Genomic DNA, 25,764 nt, shown 5'->3' with positions numbered 1-25,764 from the left:
ATTAATTTTTTTTTGGTTTAACATTGCAGCCCAACTAATACAATTGCCATAGGACAGTTTATAATTGCACTTTCTGGAATAGGATTGCTAGAGAAGATTGCTGGATCAGGCTTATGGTGGTTGGCCCTTAAGAGTGGGTGTTGGGAAGCTTAAGTAGAAAATGGCATGGTCTAAAATAAGCACAGTAGAATATTCATCATTGTATTCTAGATGCTACATAGAAAGGTAAAAACTAATCAAAACAGGAACAAGAAATAAAAACCAGGAAAAATGTATCAAGACTGCAAATGTCTAGTCTAATGTATGACATCACTAAATACAAATGGAGATATAATATTACCAAGAATTATAAAACTTGAAGAGCCATCAACATACGAACACAAATTATTTTTTCTTCTGACAACCTGCATTCCACCAAATTATTAATCATAAACATGTAAAGTATTAAAATGTGCTTTAATCAACTTCCCATTTCTGATCCCAGGTTTTTTCACACCAATGGTTAATACTATCATTCCTCTCTCCCCTCCTCTTCCCCTCCCGCCCCGTACTGCACATCTCCACAAACCAGACAGAAAATACTTAGAATATATGTGCCATTCCTTCTGAATACCAAATGTGTTAGGGATATTCTAAAGGATGATTAGATTTGTGTACTTATTTCCAGCATTAGAGATAAGTTTGGAATGCTTTCTGTTACTTTAAATTTGGAGACATAACTTCTTGGGAATTAACAGGACTAATTTCCAGGGATGCCTTTATGAAGAAATCCTCCTTTGCATTTCAAATATTGAAGCACATCCTAGTTCAATATGCCTACCAGCATTATGTGGTCATTATATGCTGTTTACAGTATCAAACACTACATCATTTTATATTTTTAATGTTGAATGCAATGTTTTCAAGAATAACATTTTTGTAATCTAAACAGTAGCTTAAATTCCAAAAAGCTTTGTGCACCAATATATAATTTATTTCAATTACAACTTGACATATTCATATTTAGCCAGTTGGTGATTCTAAATACCACACTTAAATATGGATTAGCAAAATTTCAAGGTTAGATACTTGGTTCTTTTTGTCCAGTTTTTTTCCATTTACTATTTAATACTCAGATTTGTCAACTGTCAGAATCCTTGCAAGCACTTTTTAAGAGAATAATATGGACTATAAATGCACAGATGCTGAATATGCAAATAGTCAACTCTTATATTTCATTAATTTTTCATTGACAATAAAATATGGATGATACTTTGTGAATAATCTGTGATGTATTTGAATTCTATTAACTTAGTAAATTGAATACAATATATAGGCAATAATCTTTTCTGCTGTGCATAACAAACTTAATGCTTCACTGGTAGTGCCAGGCATCATGTGTTATTTTCAGACTAGGAGTTCTGTATTTCTCTCCCTCTGGCAAAGCCTGTATGCTTAATAGGCTAAGTGGCATCCACTGCTGTAAGCATCACTGATTTGATTTTTAAATATTCATAGAAACTGCTTAGTTGCCAGAATTTTCTACAGATTAATTACCTAAATTTTGACAAGCTCAGAACACAAATTCCATGCTTCACAAAACATTTTGGATACTTGTTAACGGCTATCTTGTTTTGACTATTACAATCAGGCATACTACAGCTCAGTAGAAAAATGATTTGGCAATTCAACATTGAGTGTATAATTCATAAACATGCTTCCACTTATTGGTCATCCAGTAAACCATTCATGTATTATGCTGAGATAATAATTGTAATTTGGGACCGTAAATACACGTCAACGAATCTCAATAATGAAATTTTAGAAATGCATTGAACCCTGCTAAACTGCTCCAGCAAAAGCTAGATATTGTATTTCCCACCATTTCAAGGATTTAAATATACTTGGGTTTAATATAAATAATTTAACATTTTGCTGTACTGTCTCAGTTACTGAAATCTCGCTGCTGTGGGAGTTAGTATGTCTTGAGGGACTACTGCATGACTTTAAGTACACAGACATGGAAAAACTGTACAAAAGAACTCACATATTGAATTTCAAAGATTTACTATAATAAGTTAAACTATTTTTAATAAGTCCTGTTTATTTCTTTAGTCCCCGAATGGCAGTTTAAGGTTCTACATTAGCTATCTTCCAAAATAGAAAATTTATTGAAACATCACTAAATAGAAAGTTGAGGTCATGAAAGCAATTGCATAGAAATTTTTTCCAGGTTTCTTGTTAGTCTAAGTATGGATCAAGGGATTTAATTTGCAATAAGTAAACATTTAAATTTGATTTACATTTCAAATATTTTAAAGAAATTTGAACTTGGCATTCAAAATGGTATCTGCAGGCAGGTAAGAATCCAAACTCATTTTGTACTGTTATGCCCAAAAAGGATTAATGTAATCAATTGATAACTTGTGGCATTGAACTTGCTTTTGTTAATGCTGTAATGCTTTAGAATATGAAAACTGAATTGCTTTCTGTCCTTTAACTCATTGAACAGCAGTCTGTATCTTATAGTTGGAACAGCAATAAAGTACTACAAGATTTTTGCTTTAGATGCTTTACTGCCCCTGGGCTTTCGAGATCCAGAAACCCTTTAGCAAGACATTGCCAAGGCTGCCATTTCTGAATTGTTAGAATTTTGCCTGTATTTTCCTTCCTTGATCTCCTCCTCTTCACTGTCATTTGCCAGGCACACTAAAGATTGATGACTGTTCTTCTGATATTTAGACAGCACTTCACTGAAGAACAGTGTACACAACTTTTTTTGGAAAGAATACAAATATGATTAATACATACAAATCAAGTAGGTCTTTAAGGTAATAATTCCATTAACTCCATCTACAAGTTTGCATATGATACCACTGTGGTGGGCTGCTCACAATACGATCATAATATGATATTCACCTTGCAACTTGAAGGAGAGGCTAAAGTCAGGTTACAGTGTAATAAAAGGAATTACAGAGGCACGATAGGGCACCTGGCCAAAATTGATTGGAAGGGGGCGGTAGTAGGGATGAGGGCAGGGCAGCAATGGCTGGAGATTCTGGGAGGAATTTGGAAGGTGCAGGATGGGTACATCCCAAATAAGTAGTATTCTAAAGGCAGGATGATGCAACTGTGCTGTCAAAGCCAAAGAGAGGGTATATAATAGAGCAAAAAATTAGTGAGGTTAGAGGATTGGAAAGCTTTTTAAAAACCAACAGAAGGCAACTAAAAAGTCATAAAGATGGATATGAAGATAAACTAGACAATATTAAAGAGAATACACGTTTCTTCAGATATGTAAAGAGTAAAAGAGGTGAGATGAGATACTGGACTGGTGGAAAACAATGTTGGAGAGGTAGTAAAGGGGGACAAGGAAATGGTGGATAAACTGAATCAGTATGTTGCATCGGTCTTCACTGTGGAAGATACTAGCAGTATGCTGAAAGTTCGAAAAGTGTCAGGAGGCAGAAGTGAGTGAAGTTGCTATTACTGGGGAGGTGAGTGAGAAACTGAAAGGTCTGAAGGTAGATATATCACCTGGACCAGATGGTCTGCATCCAGAGTTCTGAAAGAGGTAGCTGAAGAGATTGAGGAGGCATTAGTAATGATCTTTCAAGAATCAATAGACCCTGCATGGTTCTGGAGGACTAAAAAATTGCAAATGTCCCTCCATTCTTCAAGAAGGCAGAAGAAAGGAAATTATAGGTCAGTTAGTCTGACTCAGTGACTGGGAAGATGTGGTTTTGGGGTACCTGAAGGCAAATGATAAAATAGACCATAATCAGCATGGTTTCCTGAAGGGAAAATCTTGTCTAACTAATCTGTTGTAAGTAATAAGCAATATAGACAAAGGAGAACCAGTGGGTATGTACATGGATTGTCAGATGGCCTTTGACAAAGTGCCACACAAGAGGCTGCTTAACAAGATAAGAGCCCATGGTATTGCAGGAAAGATACTATCATCAATAGAGCATTGGCTAATTGGCAGGAGGCAAAGAGTGGGAATACAGGGAGCCTTTTCTGGTTGGCTACCAGTGACTGCTTTTTACATTATGTCAATGATTTGGATGATGCAACTGATGGCCATGTGGCCAAGTTTGCAGATGATACGAAGATAGGTGGAGAGGCAGATAGTGTTGAGGAAGCAGAGAGGTTACAGAAGGACTTAGACAGAATTAGGAAAATGGGCAAAGATGGCAGGGAAGTGCACTTTGGTGAAAGAAATAAAAGTGTAGACTACTATATAAATGGAGAGAAAATTCAAAAATATTAGGTGCAAAGAGACTTTAAAGTCCTTGTGCAGGATTCCCCAAAGGTTAATTTGCTAGTTGAGTTAGTAGAGACTAGAATACAAAAGCAAGGATATTATGTTGAGGCCTTATAAACCATTGGTGAGGCCTCACTTGGAGTGTTGTGAGCAGTTTGGGCCCCTTATCTAAGAAAGAATGTGCTGACATTTGAGAGGGTTCAAAGGAGGTTCGCAAAAAGGCTTGTATGAGGAGCATTTGATGGCTCTAGGCCTATACTCACTGGAATTCAAAAGGATGGGTGGGGTGGAATCTCATTAAAACCTAGTGAATGTTGAAAGGCCTGAATAGAGTGGATGGGGAGAGAATGTTTCTTTTGGTGGGGGAGTCTAGGACCTGAGGACACAACCTCAGAATAGAGGGATGTCCATTTAGAACAGAGGTGAGGAGGAATTTTTTTTTAGAGTGTGGTGAATCTGTGGTATTTGTTGCCACAGGCAGCTGCGGAGGTCAAGTCACTGGGTGTATTTAAGGCACAGATTGATAGATTCTTGATTAGTCTGGGCACAAAGGGTTTCAGAGAGAAGGCAGGAAATTGGAGCTAAGAGAGAAATGGATCAGCCATGATGAAATGGCAGCACAAACTTAGTGAGCCAAATGGCCTAATTGGGTTCTTATATCTTATGGTCCTGATGATGACTGAGTATAGGAGGGAGATAAACAGCTCAATAGCATAGGGTTAAGACAACAAACTTTCCCTCAATGTCAGCAAAACCAAAGAGATGGTCACTGACTTCAGGATGGGGGTGGTGCACAAACTCCCATCTTCCTCAACAGCGCTGTGGTTGAGAACTTCAAGTTCTTAGAAGCGAACATCACCAATAACCACAGAGAAGTACTGTCTGAGTGCACTGCAGCTTGGTATAGCAACTGCTCTGCACATGACCTCAAGAAACTGCAGAGAGCTGTGGACACAGCTCAGCATGTCATGGAAACCAGCCTCCCCTCCATGGACTGTCTAAACTTCTTGTTGCCTCAGTAAAGCAGCCAGCATAATCAAATATCCCACCCACCCTGTACATTCTCTCTTCTACCGGGCAAAAAGTACAAAATGCATGTAAGCATGACCCAGTAGGCTCAAGGACAGCTTCTACCTATTATAATACTGTGAAATGGTCCCTACAAGAGTCCATTACATATTAATAGACTCTTGACCTCACGATATACAGTGATATGAATTCATACCTTATTGTTTAATCTGCATTGCACTTTCTTTGTAGCTATTATACTTTATTCTGCATTGTTTTATGTAATTGATCTGTATGAACAGTATGCAAGACGAGCTTTTCACTGAAACCTTGGTACATGTGACAATAATAATCCAACTCCAATTCTAAGGAAATACTCCAGGAGCTGTCCTTCTTTTCAAGTATATTGTGGATATATCTGCATAATCAACAATTACAGATTACGCAAGTCAGAAGCTTGGTGAAATAGAACCAAGGTGAAATTGCAAAAGGAAAGGAAAGTTCAGTGAATCTTGGGCCATTTCAGAATTAATTGTTAATTAAGAATTAATGTTGCTCTGGGTCTATAGTGACAAAAGGCAAAAATGGGTAAGGATAGCAGATCTCCAACCTTGAAGGATGCTGATCCTCAAGGAGTTAATTGATGAGTGTCAGAACAGTAGCAATCAGTTCTTTCTAAATCATAAAATGTTCTTAATTTCATGTTGATGGCTGCAACACCATGTATATTATCATGATGTTTTGTTTCTAATAAGAAATGCAGGCCATAAGATATAATTTAGCATCTGTAACACAAAGGCAGAAAAATACTGGAAAGGGAACTAGTGGAGAAATAATAAACAGAAAGAAGTCACTTAAAAGTAGGTCCAACGGTGAAATTCAGAAGATCTAGCCAGGAAATAAGGCAGGAAAAGGAAAAGAAATAAAATTCCTGTTGATTGTTTTTATTTATATAAACATAAATAAGCCTTACCATTTGGGTTTAATGAAATATTTGGCTCTTGGCCAAGAAATGCTAGGGTACTGACAGCTAATCTTACTTATGGCTACAGCAGAATACTTTTTTCCTAACTGGAGGAAAAGCAGTGCTGGAGATTGGAAGCTGCCGAGCATTGATGGGTATTCCAGCCCAATAATTAGAATGGAATATTTTCTGTGCTAGCTTTTCTAGATTCAGAACTTGTTTCAGGTTAAAAAAAAATTTTTGGAGGGCTAAAACATGAGAAAAGGTAAGCATAGATCTATTAAGAAAATTTAAATTAAGCCAGTTGTAGGGATGATCTGCTGTATAATTTTATAGTGTCTGAAGTACAATATTTTACAATTTATAATTCAAAGTAAATTTATTTCAACAAAAGCATTTCATATTTTATAAATCAATACTCTACCTTTTTATTTGGTGGTGTTCCAGCCAGCATTTCATTTTCAACTCCATCCTCTGAACAACTGTTACATACAGAGAATGTTTCAACATTTTGTTTCAGCTCTTCAGTTAATTTGGGGCTCCTGTCGTTATCTTCTCCATCCTGAATTTGGCACTGAGCATCTTTTTGTAAAGTGGTTCCTATGGTTATAGCTGGTGCATTGATTTCTTCAGTAATCAATTTATTCACATCTTCAATCTGAATGTCTGTCAGATTAACACTGCTGGTAGATGAATGTTAATTAGATCCTAGTAGTTAAGAACTATTTATATTAATACACAGGTGTATAATATCAAAGAACTTAAATATGAGATCCAGCAGCAAACTAAAAACGAACTGGGCTTACATATTCACAAATCTTAAAAGTTTATTCACCAGTCTGAATCCAGTTACAGTATCAGTTTCCTAAAAACTAAAAGAGACATCCAATTTTCATTGAATCAATTTTGCAAATTATATTTTTAATCACAAGTATTTTTGATTCTTTAATTTGACTTTTACCATTCCACAGTAATAAAAAATACAGTAAAAATTATTTCTGATTCATAAGTGTTGGAAATATGCATTCATTGTGGATATTGAGTGGTGTGGACCTTGGTATATTACTATCTGTCCAAATATCATCACAAGGTTGCAGGAATGGTTCAGCAATCTAATCAGGAAAGCATTTTGGAAACCTACCTTTAAAAGGTAAGGCTGAGAAGGTAATATTTGAACAATGTACAACCCTAGTTAGATCACAGCTTGAGTATTGTATACAGTCTGGTACAGGAAGGATGTGATTACACTGGACATGGCACAGGAAATTTAGGAATATTTTGGACTGAAAATTGTAATTAATTAAGGAAATTTAAATTTGCTTTCTTTAGAACAAGAGGCTTAAGGGTAAATTAATTGAGGTAATTGCAAAGACAACGGGCCTAAATTGAGAAAATAGAAAGGATCTATTTCCATTAGCACAAGGATTAAAAACCATGCTCCATAGGTTTGTAGAAACTGTTAGAAGACTTTAAAGATCAAATGCATTTTCACTCAGAGGGTGTAAAAGTCTGGAATTTGAAGTCTATATAGATTGTTGGTGTAAACATACACAGTGCAAACACTGTGTGCTTGAGATAAAAAACTGCAGGCCTACAGATCAAGTGCTTACGGCTGGGATTAGCAGAAGAGTGTTTTGGATTGGCAACAGACATCACCTCTGCTCCTGTTGTAAATCTGGTATGATTCCATAACTTTTGCTATTACTCTTTTAAAAATTGAAACAAAGTAAGCATTGCCAAGTGGCTGAGTGCTGTTGCACTGAAATAACCAAACAATGAGAATTGTACATCTTTAGCTTAAAAACTTGTTTAAAAAGTGATGAATGGGAAGTTGTGGGCAGTGGAAAATAAACAAGTCATGTTGTCAGTGTCTATGATTGACTTTTCTTTAAACTTAAGTAAGAGAAATTTAGTTCCAAATGTGCTGATGGTAAACTTGAAAAATCACACTATTTCGCATGCACATAGGAATTCAGTACTTATGGTTGTCTGGAATTTTATCATAAGTTCAACATGATTAGCTGTTTGTAATAGGGAGACTGAAAACTGCATGTTAAGTAGTGAAGAAGGATTAACATACATAGCTTGTATCCTAAAGTAAAAGAACAAAGTGAAAGATATTTCATGCATGAACTAAGATTACTGTTACCTGCAAGATGCACAAGAAAAATATGGTTACAGCAAGGATCCACAAGCCTTGCTTCACAATACCACCCCCCTCCACTCCGTAAAACACTTGTTATAAAGAGCACCTGTGTTGTACCAAAGGCTAAATATTTGTTTTAAATAACTAATACTTAGTGGAGTTCAATTAAATCACTTCAGATAATTGCCAATTTATGATAATCAAGGGTGCATATATCAGTGAAACAGAACGATCATATTGTGAAAATATTAGTTAAGAGAATGTAGCATCTCAGAGAATATTTGTGAACTGGATAATATAACCAGGATGCTGCCTGGTTTACAGGGCATATGCTATCGTGAGAGGCTGAATAAACTTGCATTATTTTCCCTGGAGTGCCAGAGACTGAGGGGAGACCTGATGGAGGTTTATAAGATTATGAGAGGCATAGATAGAGTGGGCAGAGCATATCTGTTTCCCAGGGTTGAAATGTCTAATACCAGAGGACATGCATTGAAGGCCAGAGGGTGTAGGTTCAAGGGGCATGTGAGGGCTAAGTTTTTTACTCAAGAGTCATGGATGCCTGGGATACACTGCTTGGTATAGTGGCAGAGGCAAATGCATTAGAGGTTTTTAAGAAACATTTGGATGTAAGGAGGATGGAGGGATATGGACATGGCGTAGGATAAGTGTTCGGGTGTTTTTGATTTGCTTTTTAGCTGGTTCAACTCAACACTGTGGGCCGAATGGCCTGTTCCTGTGCTGTTGTACATTCCATATTTTTAACATCCAAAAGTATATCCATAAAGCTGTACCTCTTACTGTCAAAGGTTTTTGAGTTCTGTGTATGCTGTGATGATGACTGACTCCCTATGTCAGTTAACGTAGCCAGAACGAAAATAGCTTCGAGCATCATGTTATCAATGATAAATCCAACTGGCCTGTAAAATCAAATAGATGAAAAGACTGCAATTTCATGAATATGAAGCTTTGCGATATCTCCTGACTTGAGAAAAGTAGCCTGTACCTGAATTTAGATGCAAATCATTTAGAAAATAATATCTCAATATTATGTAATTAGTAGAATTATGTTTCTTTGAACAAATGGTCCTTATGAACAGAGATTGGCTTTAAAAAGTTTTAATGCTTCAAAAATTATAAAATCAGATTTGATTATTCTGTGGCAAGGACTCCAGATATCAGGTACTTGCTCTGATCAAGTTTTGATACTTCTATAATAGGGATTCCCACCCTGGGATCCATGGACCCCTTGCTTAATGGTATTGGTCCATGGCATATGGTTGGGAACTTCTGCTGTATAAGATTATCAAGATATCAATGGATTGGTTATGTTGGCAAGAAAGGGGCAAATGGAATTTAATCTGAAGTTTATGGAAATGGATGTGAAAATGGAAAATAAGGCAAGGTATACAGTAAGTCTCAAACATTTTTGTGCAGGTTGAAGGTTACTTCAGAACTTACAGAAAAGGTGGTTCAGAAAGCTATAGAATATGTTACTTTCCATGATTATGCAAAAACTAAAATGCTTATCAGACCACAGTTTAAGTACTATGTACACTCTAGCCACAATACGTGAATGTTGCTAAGGTTAGAGAATTTTAGATGCGAGGAAAGACTAACTTGTTCCTTTAAAACGAAGAAGCCTTAAGGGAGATTTAACTGAGTTGCATAAAATTTCACAAAGGCTAGACTACGTGAACTGGAAAGACATTTTCCATTTAGAGATATCAGTCTCAAGGATTAGTTTTTTTTTCAGCAAATAGTAGTGGTAATACGGAATTCACTGTCTGAAATGGTGGTGGAAGCAGTAGCCTACATTGTGACTGCAGAATATCTGGATGTGTACTGAAGTACTATGACATGAATGACCACAGACAGATTGGTCTAAATAACTTTTCTTTTTTAGCCAGACTGGCTTGATAAACAAAATGGTTTACCTCTGTGCTATCTACTGCATTTCTAAACTTCTAACCACCCTCTCCTTACACCTGCATCCACGTCGTCAATTCAATCAACCTGCTTTGAAATTCATCTTTTTAGATGAGCTTTTAGTCATCTGTTCTTGTAGCTCCTCCTTTCTGTGAGAAACTTTAGGATAATTTTTAGAGAAATGTGCTATATAAATGGAAATATGCATATTGTTATACAGCAAGCACAGCCTACAATAATTACAAACAAACACAAATATTGCTGGTTTTGTTACTATAAAGTTGTTGATAGAAAATAAACTCACTTCCCAGCTGTTCCAAAATGGGCTGAAACAGAAAGGCTCATTGATTCTGCAAATGCCAGAAGACCCTTAAAATACAAAAAAAAATCTATCTGTAGCAAAATATAATAGCACAGATTTTTAAAATAATGTGTTATTCTTAGCAGTGCAATGCAAAACAATATAACAGAACATTTTAAACTAAAATAAATGTAATTTTTTCAATTTTAGAGACTACATTTCTCAGCTCCCAACCATGGATTAGTAAGCCATTGGATGATCAAATAAAATTTTGGCAATTGAAAATCTATTTCAAAATAAAACTGTCGGATTAATATGTATAATGCAGTAATGTAAATACTTCTGGTGAAATGAACCAATTACTTGTGAATTTTTCTGTTATGGTACAAGTTCAACTGATGAAGAGGACATTTTGAAGTCATAATATTTATGTTGAAAGCTGCTGTAGAACATTAAGACTTATGCAAAGTATTGACCATGACTGGTTCTCCCTTCAGTCAAATATCACAACCCATTTTTGCATGTATATAAGAATGTATGAATGACGCATAATTGTGTAAGGAACTGGAGGCTACAAAGAGTTAGCATCTCTGGGGGACTAAAAAAGCTGGACTGATAAGTTACTATCAAAACTGGCAAATTATCTCTAAAGCCATAATTTATTGCAACACAAACCTTGAGATACCTTACGTATTTAAATTTAGTGCATATTTATTATATAGGCCTGTAGCAAAGAGATAAAAGAATATGAAAATTTTAATAAAATGGTAAACCACATTACAATTTGCATGGCATTCATAATTGTAAAATGTTTTTTACAATATGTAGATTCCTGTAAATCCTATAAAGATAAGTAGTATAAAAAACAAATGAATATAAATGTAATAGTAAGTGTGTAGCTATTAATTTAAAGTATTTAAATGGTCTTGATAGGACATAAAATGGAAATATTGATGAAGCACGTTTTGCTCTGTTCGAAGAGCAAACTTTGCAACACACTGTACAGGAGCTGTAAGCACAAATGAAAATTAAATGGCCATTTAAAGTCGTCATCCTTTGTGGCAGCTCTGCTGATGTATTAAATCCTGCCTCTCCAATTTATCCCCAGCTGAGGATGTTCAGTAACATCTTCCAGCCCACTCGCTAACTTCAAAACAATATCTCACATTTTGAATTACACAGTTCTAACATGTATAAATTACTTGTTTTACAATGTAACTGACTACACGCCAGTCAAAAATCATCAAGCCCATTAGAAGAATGCTATCCATCATAAGTTGCATTTTTTGCTAATACAGTAATGTGTTTTCACTAGAGTGAAATCTACAAGCCCTTCCTAAATTAGGAGACCTTGGCTCTTTTTAATGAAGAAAGCCAGTCACAAATAAAGGTAGCTCCTCCACATAAATGATATGTCGAAAGAGGCACAAGATGAATAAAAAAAAGTCAAAAGAACAGAACTCTGTTCAGCTTTGAAATTTGTGACTTCATGCTCCAAAATTTTTAGAACTTGTAAATACGTTGCCATTTCTTTCACAAAAGCTCAGACTAACAAAATTCAAGTACTCTCAGTGGCCACTTTATTAGGTACAGGAGTGGAACCCGTTGTGGTCTTCTGCTACTGAACCCCATCCACTTCAAGGTTCTACATGTTGTGTATTCAGTGATGTTCTTCCGCACACCACTGTTGTGACAGGTGGCTATTTGAGTTACTGTCACCTTCCTGTTATCACGGATCAGTCTGGCCATTTTCCTCTGACCTCTCTCATTAACAAGACATTTTCACCCACAGAACTGTCGCATAACTAACATGACTGAGAAAGCAATTTCTGTTATACAATATTAATTGAAAAGCCTACTCAAATTAACTTAAGAGGGCCTTGGGCATCAAAAAGATATCTAAGGTGCCGCCATAACATTTCCATACCAGTCATTCCTTTAGATGGAGTGGAAGCTTAAAATAGCTTGCATTAATTCAATTCTAAATGACAAATATTGATTTAAATACCAGGGTTTGGTTGGAAATATGCAAAGTAGGATGATTAAAAAAGGAGCTTTAACACATTTGTTACTTTACTCCTGTGGGTATTAATTAAAATGACAAAAACTACATAATTAAAAGAAAGTAGTAATGTCAGTATAAAGCATACTAGCAAAAAATCAAAAAGTCTCCTACCTTGTAATACAAAGCCTAATTTTAACCTTACTCACAATGCCTCACGGAAACACTCTATTTCAGACCAATCTCCTCAGGGAGCTGCTCCACAGACATCAGCAAGCAGCTTCATGCAGTCAGCAATAATTAGCATCCTTTTCAATCCAATTTTCAGCACAGGCTGATATCATTACGTAGCTAGCTATCTCTGAATTTTCAAGTTCTGCCACCTTCTGAATCATTATGTGTCATCTGCTCTGAATTCTATCTGATCAATCCTATGGATGTAGCAAGTAACTTATAAATAAATCACCTGCAGCACTTTTGGAAATTGAATAAAATAGCCTGGATGCCCATGCCAATTCTTCCAACTAAACATTCAAGTTGTTATTTTTCTCTTTTGTTCAATGCTACCTTGCTAAAAAGGAGATATCCTGATATTTTTCCATTTCAGAATCCCAAGAAACCATTTCTTACCACTTGACAGTATGGTGTCATTATCTGTTTTATCTAGTGCATTAATAAATAAAGCATTCAACATACAATGCTACACAAACAAAACAACTGCCTCAGGGTACCTAAGATGTGACAGTTTTCTTTTATTACACATTTTAGTGTGGCATTTTACGATTAAAATAAACAAGTTAGATCAATACCTTTGAGCGAGAATCTAAGAGTGCTGTTGGTTATACTTGACAGTAGAAATTATGCAGTACAGAATACATCTCAAAGTTTTAATACTTGTGACAGCGTGGCCAGATTCTGTTCTAACTCCATCTGCAAGTTCGCAAGTGATACCACTATAGTGGGCCAAATCTTAAACGATGACAAGAGATAGAAAATCTATCTTTCCCTCAATGTCAGCAAAACAAAAGAGCTGGCAATTGATTCTAGGACTACAGACAAGATCTTGGCTGCATCACTGAAGACTTGTACTCCAAAATAAGTTGTGCCATTAGCCATGCTACAGTACTGTGCAAATGTCTTAGGCACCCTGGCTAAATATATGTGCCTAAGACTTTTGAACAGTGCTGTAGTAATTTAATATATTGCACTGTACCGCTGCCAAAAAAAAATCATGACTTATGTGAGTGATGATAAACCTGATTCTGATATGTGTCTCTATTGTGGACTGAGAGTGAGAAGGGGGCAGGGAGAGGGAAATCATGGTTGGGAAAAGGGGAAGGGAGAGAAGGGAGCAGGATGCACTAGAGAGACATTCTATTATGATCAATAAACTAATTGTTTGAAATCAAATGACCCTACCTGGTGTCTCAGGGCTGGGTGTGTCTGCACCCACATCAGTCCCCGCCCCAGTGCTACCCTCACTATTCCCAACATGCTTTGCTCCTGCTAGATTTACAAACTCACTCTCCACTCAACATTGACAAATATGTGCAAAAGTTTTAAGCATATACATATAGCCAGGGTGCCTTAAGAGTTTTGCACTGTACTGTATACTGTTGAAAAATATCCAGATACATTTTTGTTCATTAAAAAAAGTCAATTCCTATCCCAATAGTTAACGCTCAGTGTCCCCTCAATCACATGCAAAATAATAGAAATTATCGATACTGTGCTATCAAGTGGCACATTCTCTTTGATAATGCCCTTGCCAAATCCCAGTCTGGATTTTGCCAGGACAAACCGGGTTTCTTTAAGGAAGAAAAACAACCAAGAAAACCAGTCCAATCACACTTGAATGCAAGAGTAAACTAATGAGAAACACAAGGCAGACTGCAAGTTTTCTAAGTAACTAAAGGCAAAAAAAGGCTAGCAAAAGCAAATGTGGATCTGTAAAGGAAAGTGGCAGCAGAATTTAAAATGGGGAATACAGAACTTGCAAAGGAATTAAATATTTTGTATCAACACACACAAAATACTGGAGCAACTCAGCAGACTAGGCAACATCTATGGAAAAGAGCACCCAAAACATCAACTGTACTCTTTTCCACAGATGCTGCCTGGCCTGCTGAGGTCCTCCAGCATTTTGTGTGTGCTGCTCGGATGTCCAGCATTTGCAGCTTTTCTCTTGTTTTTAAATATTTTGTATTTTGTTTCACTGCAGCTTACAAAAATATTTTCACGTAAATACTGGAAAGCCAAAGGTCTAGTGCATATGAGGAGGTAAAGGGAATTAGTATTACCAAACAAAATTCTAATTGGAGTGTGTGAAAAATGATAAATCTCAAGAACAAAAATATCTGTATTTCAGTCTTGTAGGTGACAGTACAGTAATAGAAAAAGTGAATGGTCTAGTTACCATCTTCCAAAATTCTATAGGTTTTGGAATGGTCATGTATTGTAGATTAGCAAATCTATTTAATGCAGAAGGGAGAGAGAGCACAGACACCCCCAGCTTTGTTAGCCTGGTTTTAGTAGCTGGAAAATGCTAAAATCTATCATAGATAATGTAAAGTGGAGACAATTAGAAAATGATAAAATTGAACAGAGTTAACATGGATTTATGAAAAGAATGTGACTGAGCTTCTGGGTTCTTTGAGGACCTCAAGAAAAGCCTGTTGAAAATAAGGTTTGGTGAATAAGATTTCCACACAAGGTTGTCGCACAAAGGGAATAATAAAGAAACATGGAAGCAGAAAAATGATAGAAAAGAAGGTAGAAATAAAAAGGTCCTTCTCAGACTGGCAGGCTGTTTTGAGTAAACTACCATGGCAATTTGTGCTTTAGCTTAACAATCTTTATCAACAATTTGGCTGAGATCAAGTGTAACATTCGCAAGTTTGCTGATGACATGAAGCTAACTGAGAATATAAATGGCATTGAAGGTGCAAAAATGGGATATAGATGAACTATGTAAATGGTAGATTGTGTATAATGTAGGATCAAGTGAGGTTATCCATTTTCAGTAGGAAACCACAAAATGCTAAGTATTATCCATGCTATCCTATGTATTTTTTAACTGGTGAGCAATGAGCAAATGATGGTGGTGTAAGAGAGCTGTTTACCCTTGTACATAATTCATGAAAATTATGAATTATTTTTAAAATTGTCATTATTGTAAAAATCATGAATTTTTTAAAAATATGTTGTAAACTTCTGTAGTGACATATTAATTATGTACATAAAGCATTGTGGTGTAATCATTTCACTTTCCCATTTGAGATTACAATTGTCCCTTGGGCATAATTCATGTTTGGACATGCTGTCATTATTCTAGTTCTACACTTAGGAAGCTTGTTTGTCTATAGAGTATGAATGCCCATCTGTCTGTCTCAGCAGTAGAGACCTGAAGCTCAGGGATAATGAGAGCAAGTGTTGCAGAAAGCAAGTAACAAGAGAATAGAATTAGAAGGTATATGTTTTAAGGAGAAAATAAAACTGTCTTTTACAAAAATCCTTGGCACATGTATTTTTAATGTATTTAATCCTTTCATATATATTCTAAATAAAAGCAATCTATGATTCAGATATACAGAAAGCTGGTCTATATTTTAGCTCTACTGCATTGAATTTTTGTGATTTTGTAACACTAAATTCAGAAACATCAATGCACTACAATAAAATAATTTTCCATACCCTAAGCTCCTTTAAGCAAAATGTTATCTCAGCATCAACTCCAACCTGCAGATATTCAAACTCACTGGGTTTTAAGCTCACTTCAGTTTGCATTATTTTTGAGAAATCTATATATTAACAAGAAAAAGTCAACATGAGGACAGAATTTAAAAGGTATTTGAACTCTATTTCCTTTGAATTACGGTAATGATTGAAATTAAGTTACCTTTGTCTTCATCTACATAGCTCTTGAACAATGCTTTCAAAGGAGTTACGGTCAAAGTAATTTCTTCTTGAGACATTGGAAAATGAACGGCTATGTCAGAGAGAAGCCTTTAAAAATTAAATTACATGAATTATTTTGTTTAAGGTTTTCTCCTTTCAATACTATAATTCCAAGCAAATTCATTTCCAAACAGCTAGAATGGGACTCAACACTTCCCTTTGCAGCTGGATCCCTGATTTCTTGACCAACAGACTGTAACTCAAAAGGATAAGGCAGCAAAACCTCCGCCACAATTATTCTCAACATTGGTGTGCCACAATGCTGCATCCTCAGCCCCTACTTTACTCCCTCTGCACTCGTGACAGTGTGGCCAACACTAGCTACAAGTTTGCAGATAACACCGTCATGGGTATTATACCTCGATGATGATGAGTTAGAGCACAGGCTGGAGAGAGAGAGGCTAGTGACTTGGTGTCATGGTAACAGCCTTTCCCTTAAAGTAAACAAAAGAGTTGGTCACTGACTTCCAGTACACACATTCCTGATTGTGTCAACAGTGCTGCGGTGTAGAGGGCTGAGAGCTTCAGGTTCCTAGGAGTAAGCATCATCAATAGCCTGTGCTGGCCAATCATGTAGGTGGCACAGCCAAGAAAGGTAACTAGCTCCTCTACTTCTTCAAGAGGCTAAAAAAAATGGCATGTCCCTTTTAGCCCTCACCAATTTTTATCAATGCGCTATAAAAGCATACTATCTGATGTACCATAGCTTAATGTGGCAACTGTTCTGCCTGTGAATGCAAGGAACTACAGAGCTGTGGACACAATGCAGCACATCATAGAAATCAGCCTCTCCCCCCACAGACTCTATCTACACTTCTCACTTCCTCGATAAAGCAGTCAACTTAATCAAAGATCCGACCCACACCGACATTCTCACTTCTCTCCTTCAGACAGTTTCTAAACTCCTTTTATAAGACGGACTCAACATCACAATGTTCCTTTTTATGGCCTTGCACTTTATTGTTTACAGCTGTACTTTCTCTGTAACAGCAACAACTACTCTGTTTTTTCTCTTGTACTATCTCTCTGCACTGCTGTGATGAAATGATTTGTGGGGATGGGAAACAGAAGTCACTGTACCTCAGTACATTGTTGTTCCATTTCACACCTTGAGGTGCATCAGCAGCCTTTTTTTTGCCTTTTCCATAGAATTTGACTGTTTTGCACAAGGCCAAGTTGCTAGCTCAATGCTCAACGGATGGAAAGCGTGCAAGGAGATGGCCAGATTCAAACTCGGGACCATTCACCTTGAAGTCCGGTGTTGATGCCACTACACCACCAGCTGGCTATCTCAGTACATGTGACAACATAAATCAATTTACCAATTTAATTTCATTTGTTTTTCTTCCAGTAGTGTTTCAGTCTAGGGTCTGTTTCTGTTTTGAAACATTGATAAAACATCTTATCATTTACAACTATTATGTTAATAAAGAATTAATTATCTCAGTGTTTGTGTGCCAGACCCTTTAGGGATATTGTAATGCTCCAGCTAATATTTTTGTCTGTCAAATTCCCAATCTACGAAACTAATAAAATACCACATAGAGTCTGCTTCTTATTCATCTTAAATTTCCTTGATAATAATAATGCTCTTCACCCACAAGTTTATTCCAGCTGGAAGGCACGATGGTTCCTACCTTGCATGACATCGCACTATATTTGGGCTTAGCTGCTTCGAAAACACAGCCTGAAGAGACTCACATTCCTGAAATGCCAAATGGTGAGCTTTAGTAATTCCTGCAAGCAGCAACATAGAAAGTTATTTGGAACAAGATCCACTGAAAAAGTAAAATAAAATGTTCAAGATATCATTTGACACACTGACATCTTCTCACAGATTATGCAACAGAGAGGCGTTATTTTATCTCTAGAACTTAACAGAAATAAAATGCGCAATTACCAAGTGTAGCTTTCACAAGCTCAGAATACTCCTTAACATTTCATGGCAAATGAAGTACTGTACCCTTGGAGGTGATGTCATGACCTTATGCGTCACTTTGGAGACCCGTACACGAACTAGGCTGACGTTTCTAAGTATTAATAAGTAAATGCTCCCTGGTCACAGTGCCAGTTTTCATATAAGATGCTAAACTGAGTTCTCATGCTTTCTTGACCACCCATAGCCCATTGGCAGCACTTTCACCTTCAAATCAGAAAACTGACAGCTGAATTCCCACTCTGAAGACTGGGAGCACAAATTTTAGAAAAAAAACTCCAATAAATTATCGAGAGGGTTGTGAGGTACTATTCTTTTAGCTAAGCTGTTTAGTCATGCCCCTGTCAGGGAACTTTTTAAATGGCACTGTTTCTAAGAACATAGATATCCCCAGTGCTGGCAACTCTTTATCTCTTAATTAACTTCAGTAAAATAGATTAAACAGTCCTTTCACATAGCTGTTCATCTGGCATGCTGTGCATTCCCTGTATTTCTTCAATAGATTTATAAAGTCATAAAGCATAGAAACAAGCCATTTGGCCCATCACACCTATGCCAACCAGTGGGGATCCACTGGTATTAAACCCACCCAAATACTTCCTTTGACTAGCAAAACTGCTTCAGGCAGTGTATGCAAAGTGCAGCTATTCTGCACAAGGATTCCATTCCTGAACATAGTTGTAAACTGATTTCTCAGAATTTAATACTTTCAATGAGGGGGCGATTAACATCAACACTGATTTATTTTCTTCCACTGTCCGGTGAGAATGGTACTGAATTAGAATGCCCCAAATACAATGGATAGTTTAGATGATCTTAAAGTATTCATGGATGTTACATTGTTTAATAAAGTATTTACAAGAATAAAGCTCCTATCTAATGGTAGTCTGGAGATTAACTTTCTTGGAATTACAGTATTACAGGTAGAACTGTGATCAATAGTAGTCTGAGATAGGTGCCTTTACTATCCAGATGTTCCAGAGATGAGCATAGGGTCTGGGAGATGGTGACTGCAATGGACCTGTTTTGTCAATAGGTGAACTGCAGTGGGCTGAGGCTTTCTGAGAGGCTGGGGTTTCTGTAGGCCTCTCAAAGCTCTTTATGATGGAACTGGGCATTAAGGAACATTATCTTCTCTTTGGAACTGGGATGACAGTGGTCTTCTTAAAGCAAGTGGGAACCTCAGATTGAAGTAGGGAGGAGTTAAAAATGTCTGCAAATACCCTACCAGCTGATCTGTGCAAGGTCTAAGGACCCTACTAGGGACTCCACCCGGGCCAGTTGCTTTCCATGGACTGACTCTCCATAAGACTGATCTGACATCTGCAACAGTGACTGTGGGTACAGGTGCACTGGAGGCTGTCAGGGCTGGTGGTGATTTCCCATTCCTCTCCTATTCAGAGATCCCCTCTAAATCTCTTCACCCTAACCCTAAATCTATGTCCTTAAATCAGTCTTCTCTGATATGGGGAATAGTTTCCTGTAATTTACCCTATACCCTTCAATTGTACATACCTCAATCATGTTGATTTTGACGATTTCCACTCCAAGGTAATGTTCAACCAGTAAGTTATAGAGTTGGAGCATAACCTCCATGCTCTTGCATTCAGTGCTCTGACTAATACAGGCCAGCATTCCATATACCTTCTTAACCATATTATCCACAGGCACTATCATCTCCAAGGATATTTGGATTTGTACACCGAGATCCCTCTGTTGCTCAATACACCTTATCACACTACCATTCTTGATATATATCACTAGTACTCTCAAAATTCATCACTTCGCATATATCTGGATTAAACTCCATCTGCCATTTCTCAGCCCATCTCACCAACATAAGATCATAAGACACAGGAGCAGAATTAGGCCATTCAGCCCATTAAGTCTGCTCCTCCATTTCATCATAGCTGATATATTATCCCTCTCAACCCCTTTCTCCTGCTTTCTCCCCATAACCTTTGACGTCCTTACTAATCAAAAACCCATCAACCTCTGCGTTAAATATGTACAACAACTTGGCCTCCACAGCCATCTGTGGCACTGAATTTCACAGGTTTACCACCTCAGCTTAAAGAAATTCCTCATCATTTCTGTTCCAAAGGGAAGTCTTTCTATTCTGAAGTTGTGCCCTTTGGTCCCAGACTCCCCAACTATATGAACCATCCTTTCCACATCCACTCTATCTAGGCCTTTCAATGTTTGTTAGGTTTCAATGAGATCCCCTCTCATTCTTCTAAACTCCAGTGAGTACTGGCCCAGAGCCATAAAACCATAGAACATTACAGCACAGAAACAGGCCTTTTGGCCCTTCTTGGCTGTGCCAAACCATTTTTCTGCCTAGTCCCACTGACCTGCACCCAGCCCACATCCCTCCATACACCTCTCATCCATGTATCTGTCCAAGTTTTTCTTAAATGTTAAAAGTGAGCCCACATTTACCACTTCATCTGGCAGCTCATTCCACACTCCCACCACTCTCTGTGTGAAGAAGCCCCTCCTAATGTTCCCTTTAAACTTTTCCCCCTTCACCCTTAACCCATGCCCTCTGGTTTTTTTCTCCCCTAGCCTCAGTGGAAAAAGCCTGCTTGCATTCACTCTATCTATACCCATCATAATTTTATATACCTCTATCAAGTCTCCCCTCATTCTTCTACACTCCAGGGAATAAAGTCCTAACCTATTCAACCTTTCTCTGTAAATGTTTCTCAAGTCCCTTTCATTCCTTTCATTCAATGCCAGCACATTCTTTCTTAGATAAGGGGCCCAAAACTGCTCACAGTACTCCAACTACGGTCTGACCAATGACTTATAAAGCCTCAGCATTACATCTTTGCTTTTATATTCTAATTCTCTTGACATGATCAGTATCCATCATCAAAGATCTTCACCACCCAGCCCATGCTTTTTTCTTGCAGCTGCCATCAGGTAGAAAGTACAAGAGCCTCAGGACTCATGCCCACCAGGTTCAAAAATAGTTCCTACCCCTCAACCATCAGGCTCTTGAACAAAAGAGGATAACTATACTCATCTATTGAGATGCTCCCATAAGCAAAGATCTCATTTTAAGGACTCTTTATCTTGTTATTTCAAGCTCTTATCATTTATTGCTATTTATTTATATTTGCAGGAAAAAGAATACCCACAGAAAAAAGAATCTCAGGGTTGAATGTGGTGACATGTATGCGCACTGATAATAAATTTTACTTTGATTTTTGAATGAACGCTAACACTGGATTTGCCTTCCTTACTGGTTGACTCAACATGCAAGTTAAATTTTAAGGAATCCTGCACAAGGACTCCCAAGCCCCTCTGCACCTTTGATTTCTGAATCACCCTCTTACACGCCATCAACAACTCCACAGATCTTCGTGAACTTACTAATCTTGTCTCCTACAATCAAATCCAATCTATTCATATAACAAATAGCACGTGTCCCTGCACTAAACCCTGTAGAACACAACTAGTCAGATATCCAATCACAAGAAGTAAATACCTCAATGACTGCAAAGTGCTTCGGGGTGACCCAGGATTGTGAAAAGATCATACCATACAAGTAATCTTTCTTTCATTATACTTGGACATCAGCCAAATATCTTACTCGTTAGTTCATTTATCTGTGGAAAATTGCTTTGCATGAATTGACCATCACATCTCTCTACATTTCATAATAAATTGCATCTACTGCAGTATTAATTACCAATACTATCTTTACCTCTACAAAATCATAAAACTAGCTACAATTAAATCTAAAGACAGATTAACTATTTTCTTACCATGTTTACAGCAGAACTGAAAAACTATTCTGCAGTCCTCTGAATTTACATAAATCTTGCATTTCTCCACATTCCTCTCTAGTGTAGTTAGGCATCGAAACATAGGAAGAATATACTAAATAAAAGAAGAAAAGAAAAGCCCAGACAGCCAAGAAGTAGTAATAAAATTACCTATCATAATAAATAAACTCGGTAATGTGCTTTCTGGATGTTTGTCATTTGAAAGGTAGATTACAAATACAGGTTCCTCTCAAATCATTAGTATGATTTGAATACTGTAACAAGACACTGGTAAGAACATATACAAAATCATTTTCTAGATGCTCTTAAAAGGGAGCAAAATATGGGCAAGAAATTTACCCTTAAATAATGCTTTTGCTCAATAGAATCAGGCTTGTAAGAATTGAATGATTATTTTAAAAATACTATTTAAAGACTTGTGAATTTTCACATTTGTTCACATTTTATTAAATTATGTCAAGTAATGAGAGCAACACATAAATAGTGCATTATCAGTGGAATACAGAGGACTGCAAAGCCACATTTGATGGAATATTATTTTGTGGTAAGTTATTGAGGAAATGAAAACATTCAGTAACAAGTATAAACTGTAATCTTGCTGAATATGGTTTAAATTTAGACATTAGTGACACCAAGATGATTAGCTTGCTGGCTTCTAAATAAGGCATAATAAAGATTAAGAAGATTCTTTTCCAACTTAGGCAATTCCATATTTCACCACAAGAGCAGGCATATTGTGATTTCCATTATTCAAGCCAATAGAATTCTTATAAACTGAATAAAGACCATGCTCAGATTTTCTGCCTTCCAGCTAACACTAAAGAAACAATATTAACATAATGTTGTACCGACATATCTTACCACTAAACAAATTTTACACAGTGTATTGAGAAACACATTTAAATCCTGTTTAAATAAAAAATATTATTTAGGTGTCTATGTCAACCATTTTAACCTGTAGGCTGTGAAAACACAAACTGTACCTTAACTGCTACTTTACAGTTGAGGGGTACAACCTCAGCTTCAGTGCAATCTTGCTGCTGCTTGTTATCCCGACTATAATGCAGGAAGAAGAGGGGAGCGAATAAAAAACAAGCATATCCTGATCCAGAAGAATTAACTGATCTCAGTGCAAGCTGTGGAAAAAAAATAATGATTAACTATTCTAGAATACAACGGAATATTCAAAGCTCTTTGACCAATTAAGTAGGAAAGACAATTACTTTACTTAAAAAGATTCATGATCAGGGTATAAAATTTTAAAGGAGTTTGCCATTTTTCAAAATTAAGGAAGTGATCCTTTATCAATTTTCTTTTCTTTTTTAAAAATCTAATCTTTGTTTCTCTTTTGAAGGACCTGAGCCATAATGAAATTCAGTGCCAGCCCCCTTTGGAATAGTATAATATAAATAGTGTTTTCCAATCAGAATCATAAAACAGCTAATATTATGGCTGGGCCATTATACCTTGAAGATATTTAAGTTATGAAAGTATACTTTAATGAAGTACTGAACATGCCAACAAGCAGCAAGGAAATTTAAAAACGTCTTTGTTCAAATTCCTGCCCGACACTAAAGAAAATATCATATAATGAATCATCACCAAGGTCCTCAGGCAAGCTGTCTAGCTGATTGTTGCTCAAAAATTTTTTTAATGCTCCATGACGGTTAAAGGGGAACAAGAGGAATGGTTTATTTAATTTCCCTCCTAACCTGCATGACTACTGAAGTAAAATTTTTAATACAATTTATTTACTTGGGCCAAATTTGGTCCCAATTCCTCTACCTAATATGTTGAACCAGCAGGAGAAAGCTTAGCCAGTTGGTCATCCATTGCACCCACCCCACAATGCAATAATTAAGAGACCACTACATATATGAAAAGATTAAAATCAGAACATTCTGAAAGAAAGGGTATGTTTTATCCAATTTTAACACTTCCTAGAAGTTAAGGCTCACAAATATATTGTCAATTTCTACAACTTACACCGTTTTTCAAAGGATCAAACCATAATTCATCGCCAATTCGGGAAAGGGCATGGATTGCTTTTCCAAAAGCTGCAAAGTACAGATAGCATTTTTCATGATTAAACATTAATTAACATTTCATTTTCCTTCACTGTTTAACATACTCATATTCAGATTCAGTTTATTGTCATTTAGAAACCACAAATGCAATGCAGTTAAAAAATGAGACAACGTTCCTCCAGAATGATATCGCAAAAGCACATGACAAAACAGACTACACCAGAAAATCCACATAATGTTTGGCAATCCCCAATCCAGAGTCCAGAGAGGCTGCTGTGTATTAATATTGCATCTTACCATCTTAGCGCATTCCCCAGAAAGGAGCTCCACCACCAGACAAAACATTATATGTATGGATTATACGTAGCATTATGAAACAAAATCACATATTATAGCATGGTTAATTATGGCAATTACAGCTGACCTGAAAACCAGATTATTTTGCCCACCACCTGGGTGATTAATTTGTAGGATTAAAAGAAATCATTTAAGCTATTGAAAGTTCAGTTTGGGCTCACATCAGATGCCAAACAAAAACAACAGAGAGATGAGGAAAAAGTCTTAAAATGTTACCTTTAATAATGATGTTAATGAAAGCCATGCTTCTGACAATTCTGATCATAGATCTAGAAAGCTAAAAAGTCTACGCTATATTCAAAAAATGACTGGTAAAGAAGTTCAGCGAATGACAGGTCTGAAAACAAAATTGTGATTAATTAAATACAATCCGTCCACATTTATTCAATTTATTCCTTTGAATAAATGTAAACTGACTAAATATGCCGTTAAAGCATAAATATCTGTTACATTAATAAAAACAGTGAATGTTTTAGAAGCTACCTCTCAGGTTGTTTGCGGGAATGATGCATTTCATGGTGCTGTCCTTATCTGGTTTCACCTGTCACTAACACAGATAAGGCTTGATTTTAACAATTGAGACGGTAAAATTGTTTTAAAATAATAATCTTAAATGAGGAGTTGTATTTTCTCTATGCAGCACATGAGCATATTCCCTGATCCCGGGGAAACTGTCCATGGAGACGGCGGGCGCGATGGACGCTCGAGCTTTCGCGCCATCCGCCGGGGCCTCGGGCCTCGGCCGTCAATTTCTCCACAGGACGAGGCCGGGTTCCGCATATCGCCGGTCACCGGGCTCATCAGCTGGCCCAAGCCCTCATGGCTTCCGACAATCCCTTCAAATCCACTGCAAAGCCTGCCCCTACCCCTACTCCAACTCCACGCGGACACCGACAGTGTTCCTGTACCAGCCTCCCTCTGCGGTTTGCATACCGCCATTAGACTAGTCAGTCAGGTACCAGTTTATCAAATACCTTGTAAGGAATTAAAATACATTCACAAAGGATGAACAACCGGGTACATGACGTGTCTGCAGTTTAGTGTTACTTCATTCACACGTTGTTAAATTCAAGTTCCTTCAATCTGGCTTTTGG

General features: G+C 36.9%; 1 protein-coding gene across 1 annotated transcript; it reads right to left on the bottom strand.

Annotated features, from left to right (window-relative positions):
* Nucleotides 1–575: 575 nt before the first annotated feature.
* LOC140738391 (cell cycle checkpoint control protein RAD9A-like) lies at nt 576–25,764 on the bottom strand. Its single transcript, XM_073065630.1, has 11 exons — nt 25,645–25,764; nt 24,273–24,343; nt 23,270–23,422; nt 22,266–22,380; nt 18,191–18,290; nt 16,495–16,601; nt 16,290–16,396; nt 10,598–10,662; nt 9,159–9,284; nt 6,643–6,901; nt 576–2,752 (listed from the first exon to the last, which is right to left on the bottom strand). The coding sequence occupies exons 1-11, from the start codon at nt 25,664–25,666 to the stop codon at nt 2,588–2,590; spliced, it is 1,290 nt and encodes a 429-aa protein (XP_072921731.1). The 5' UTR covers nt 25,667–25,764; the 3' UTR covers nt 576–2,587.

This window comes from Hemitrygon akajei, chromosome 14, assembly GCF_048418815.1.
Source record: "Hemitrygon akajei chromosome 14, sHemAka1.3, whole genome shotgun sequence".
NCBI lineage: Eukaryota > Metazoa > Chordata > Chondrichthyes > Myliobatiformes > Dasyatidae > Hemitrygon > Hemitrygon akajei.
This window is presented reverse-complemented; position numbering and strand designations above follow the sequence as displayed.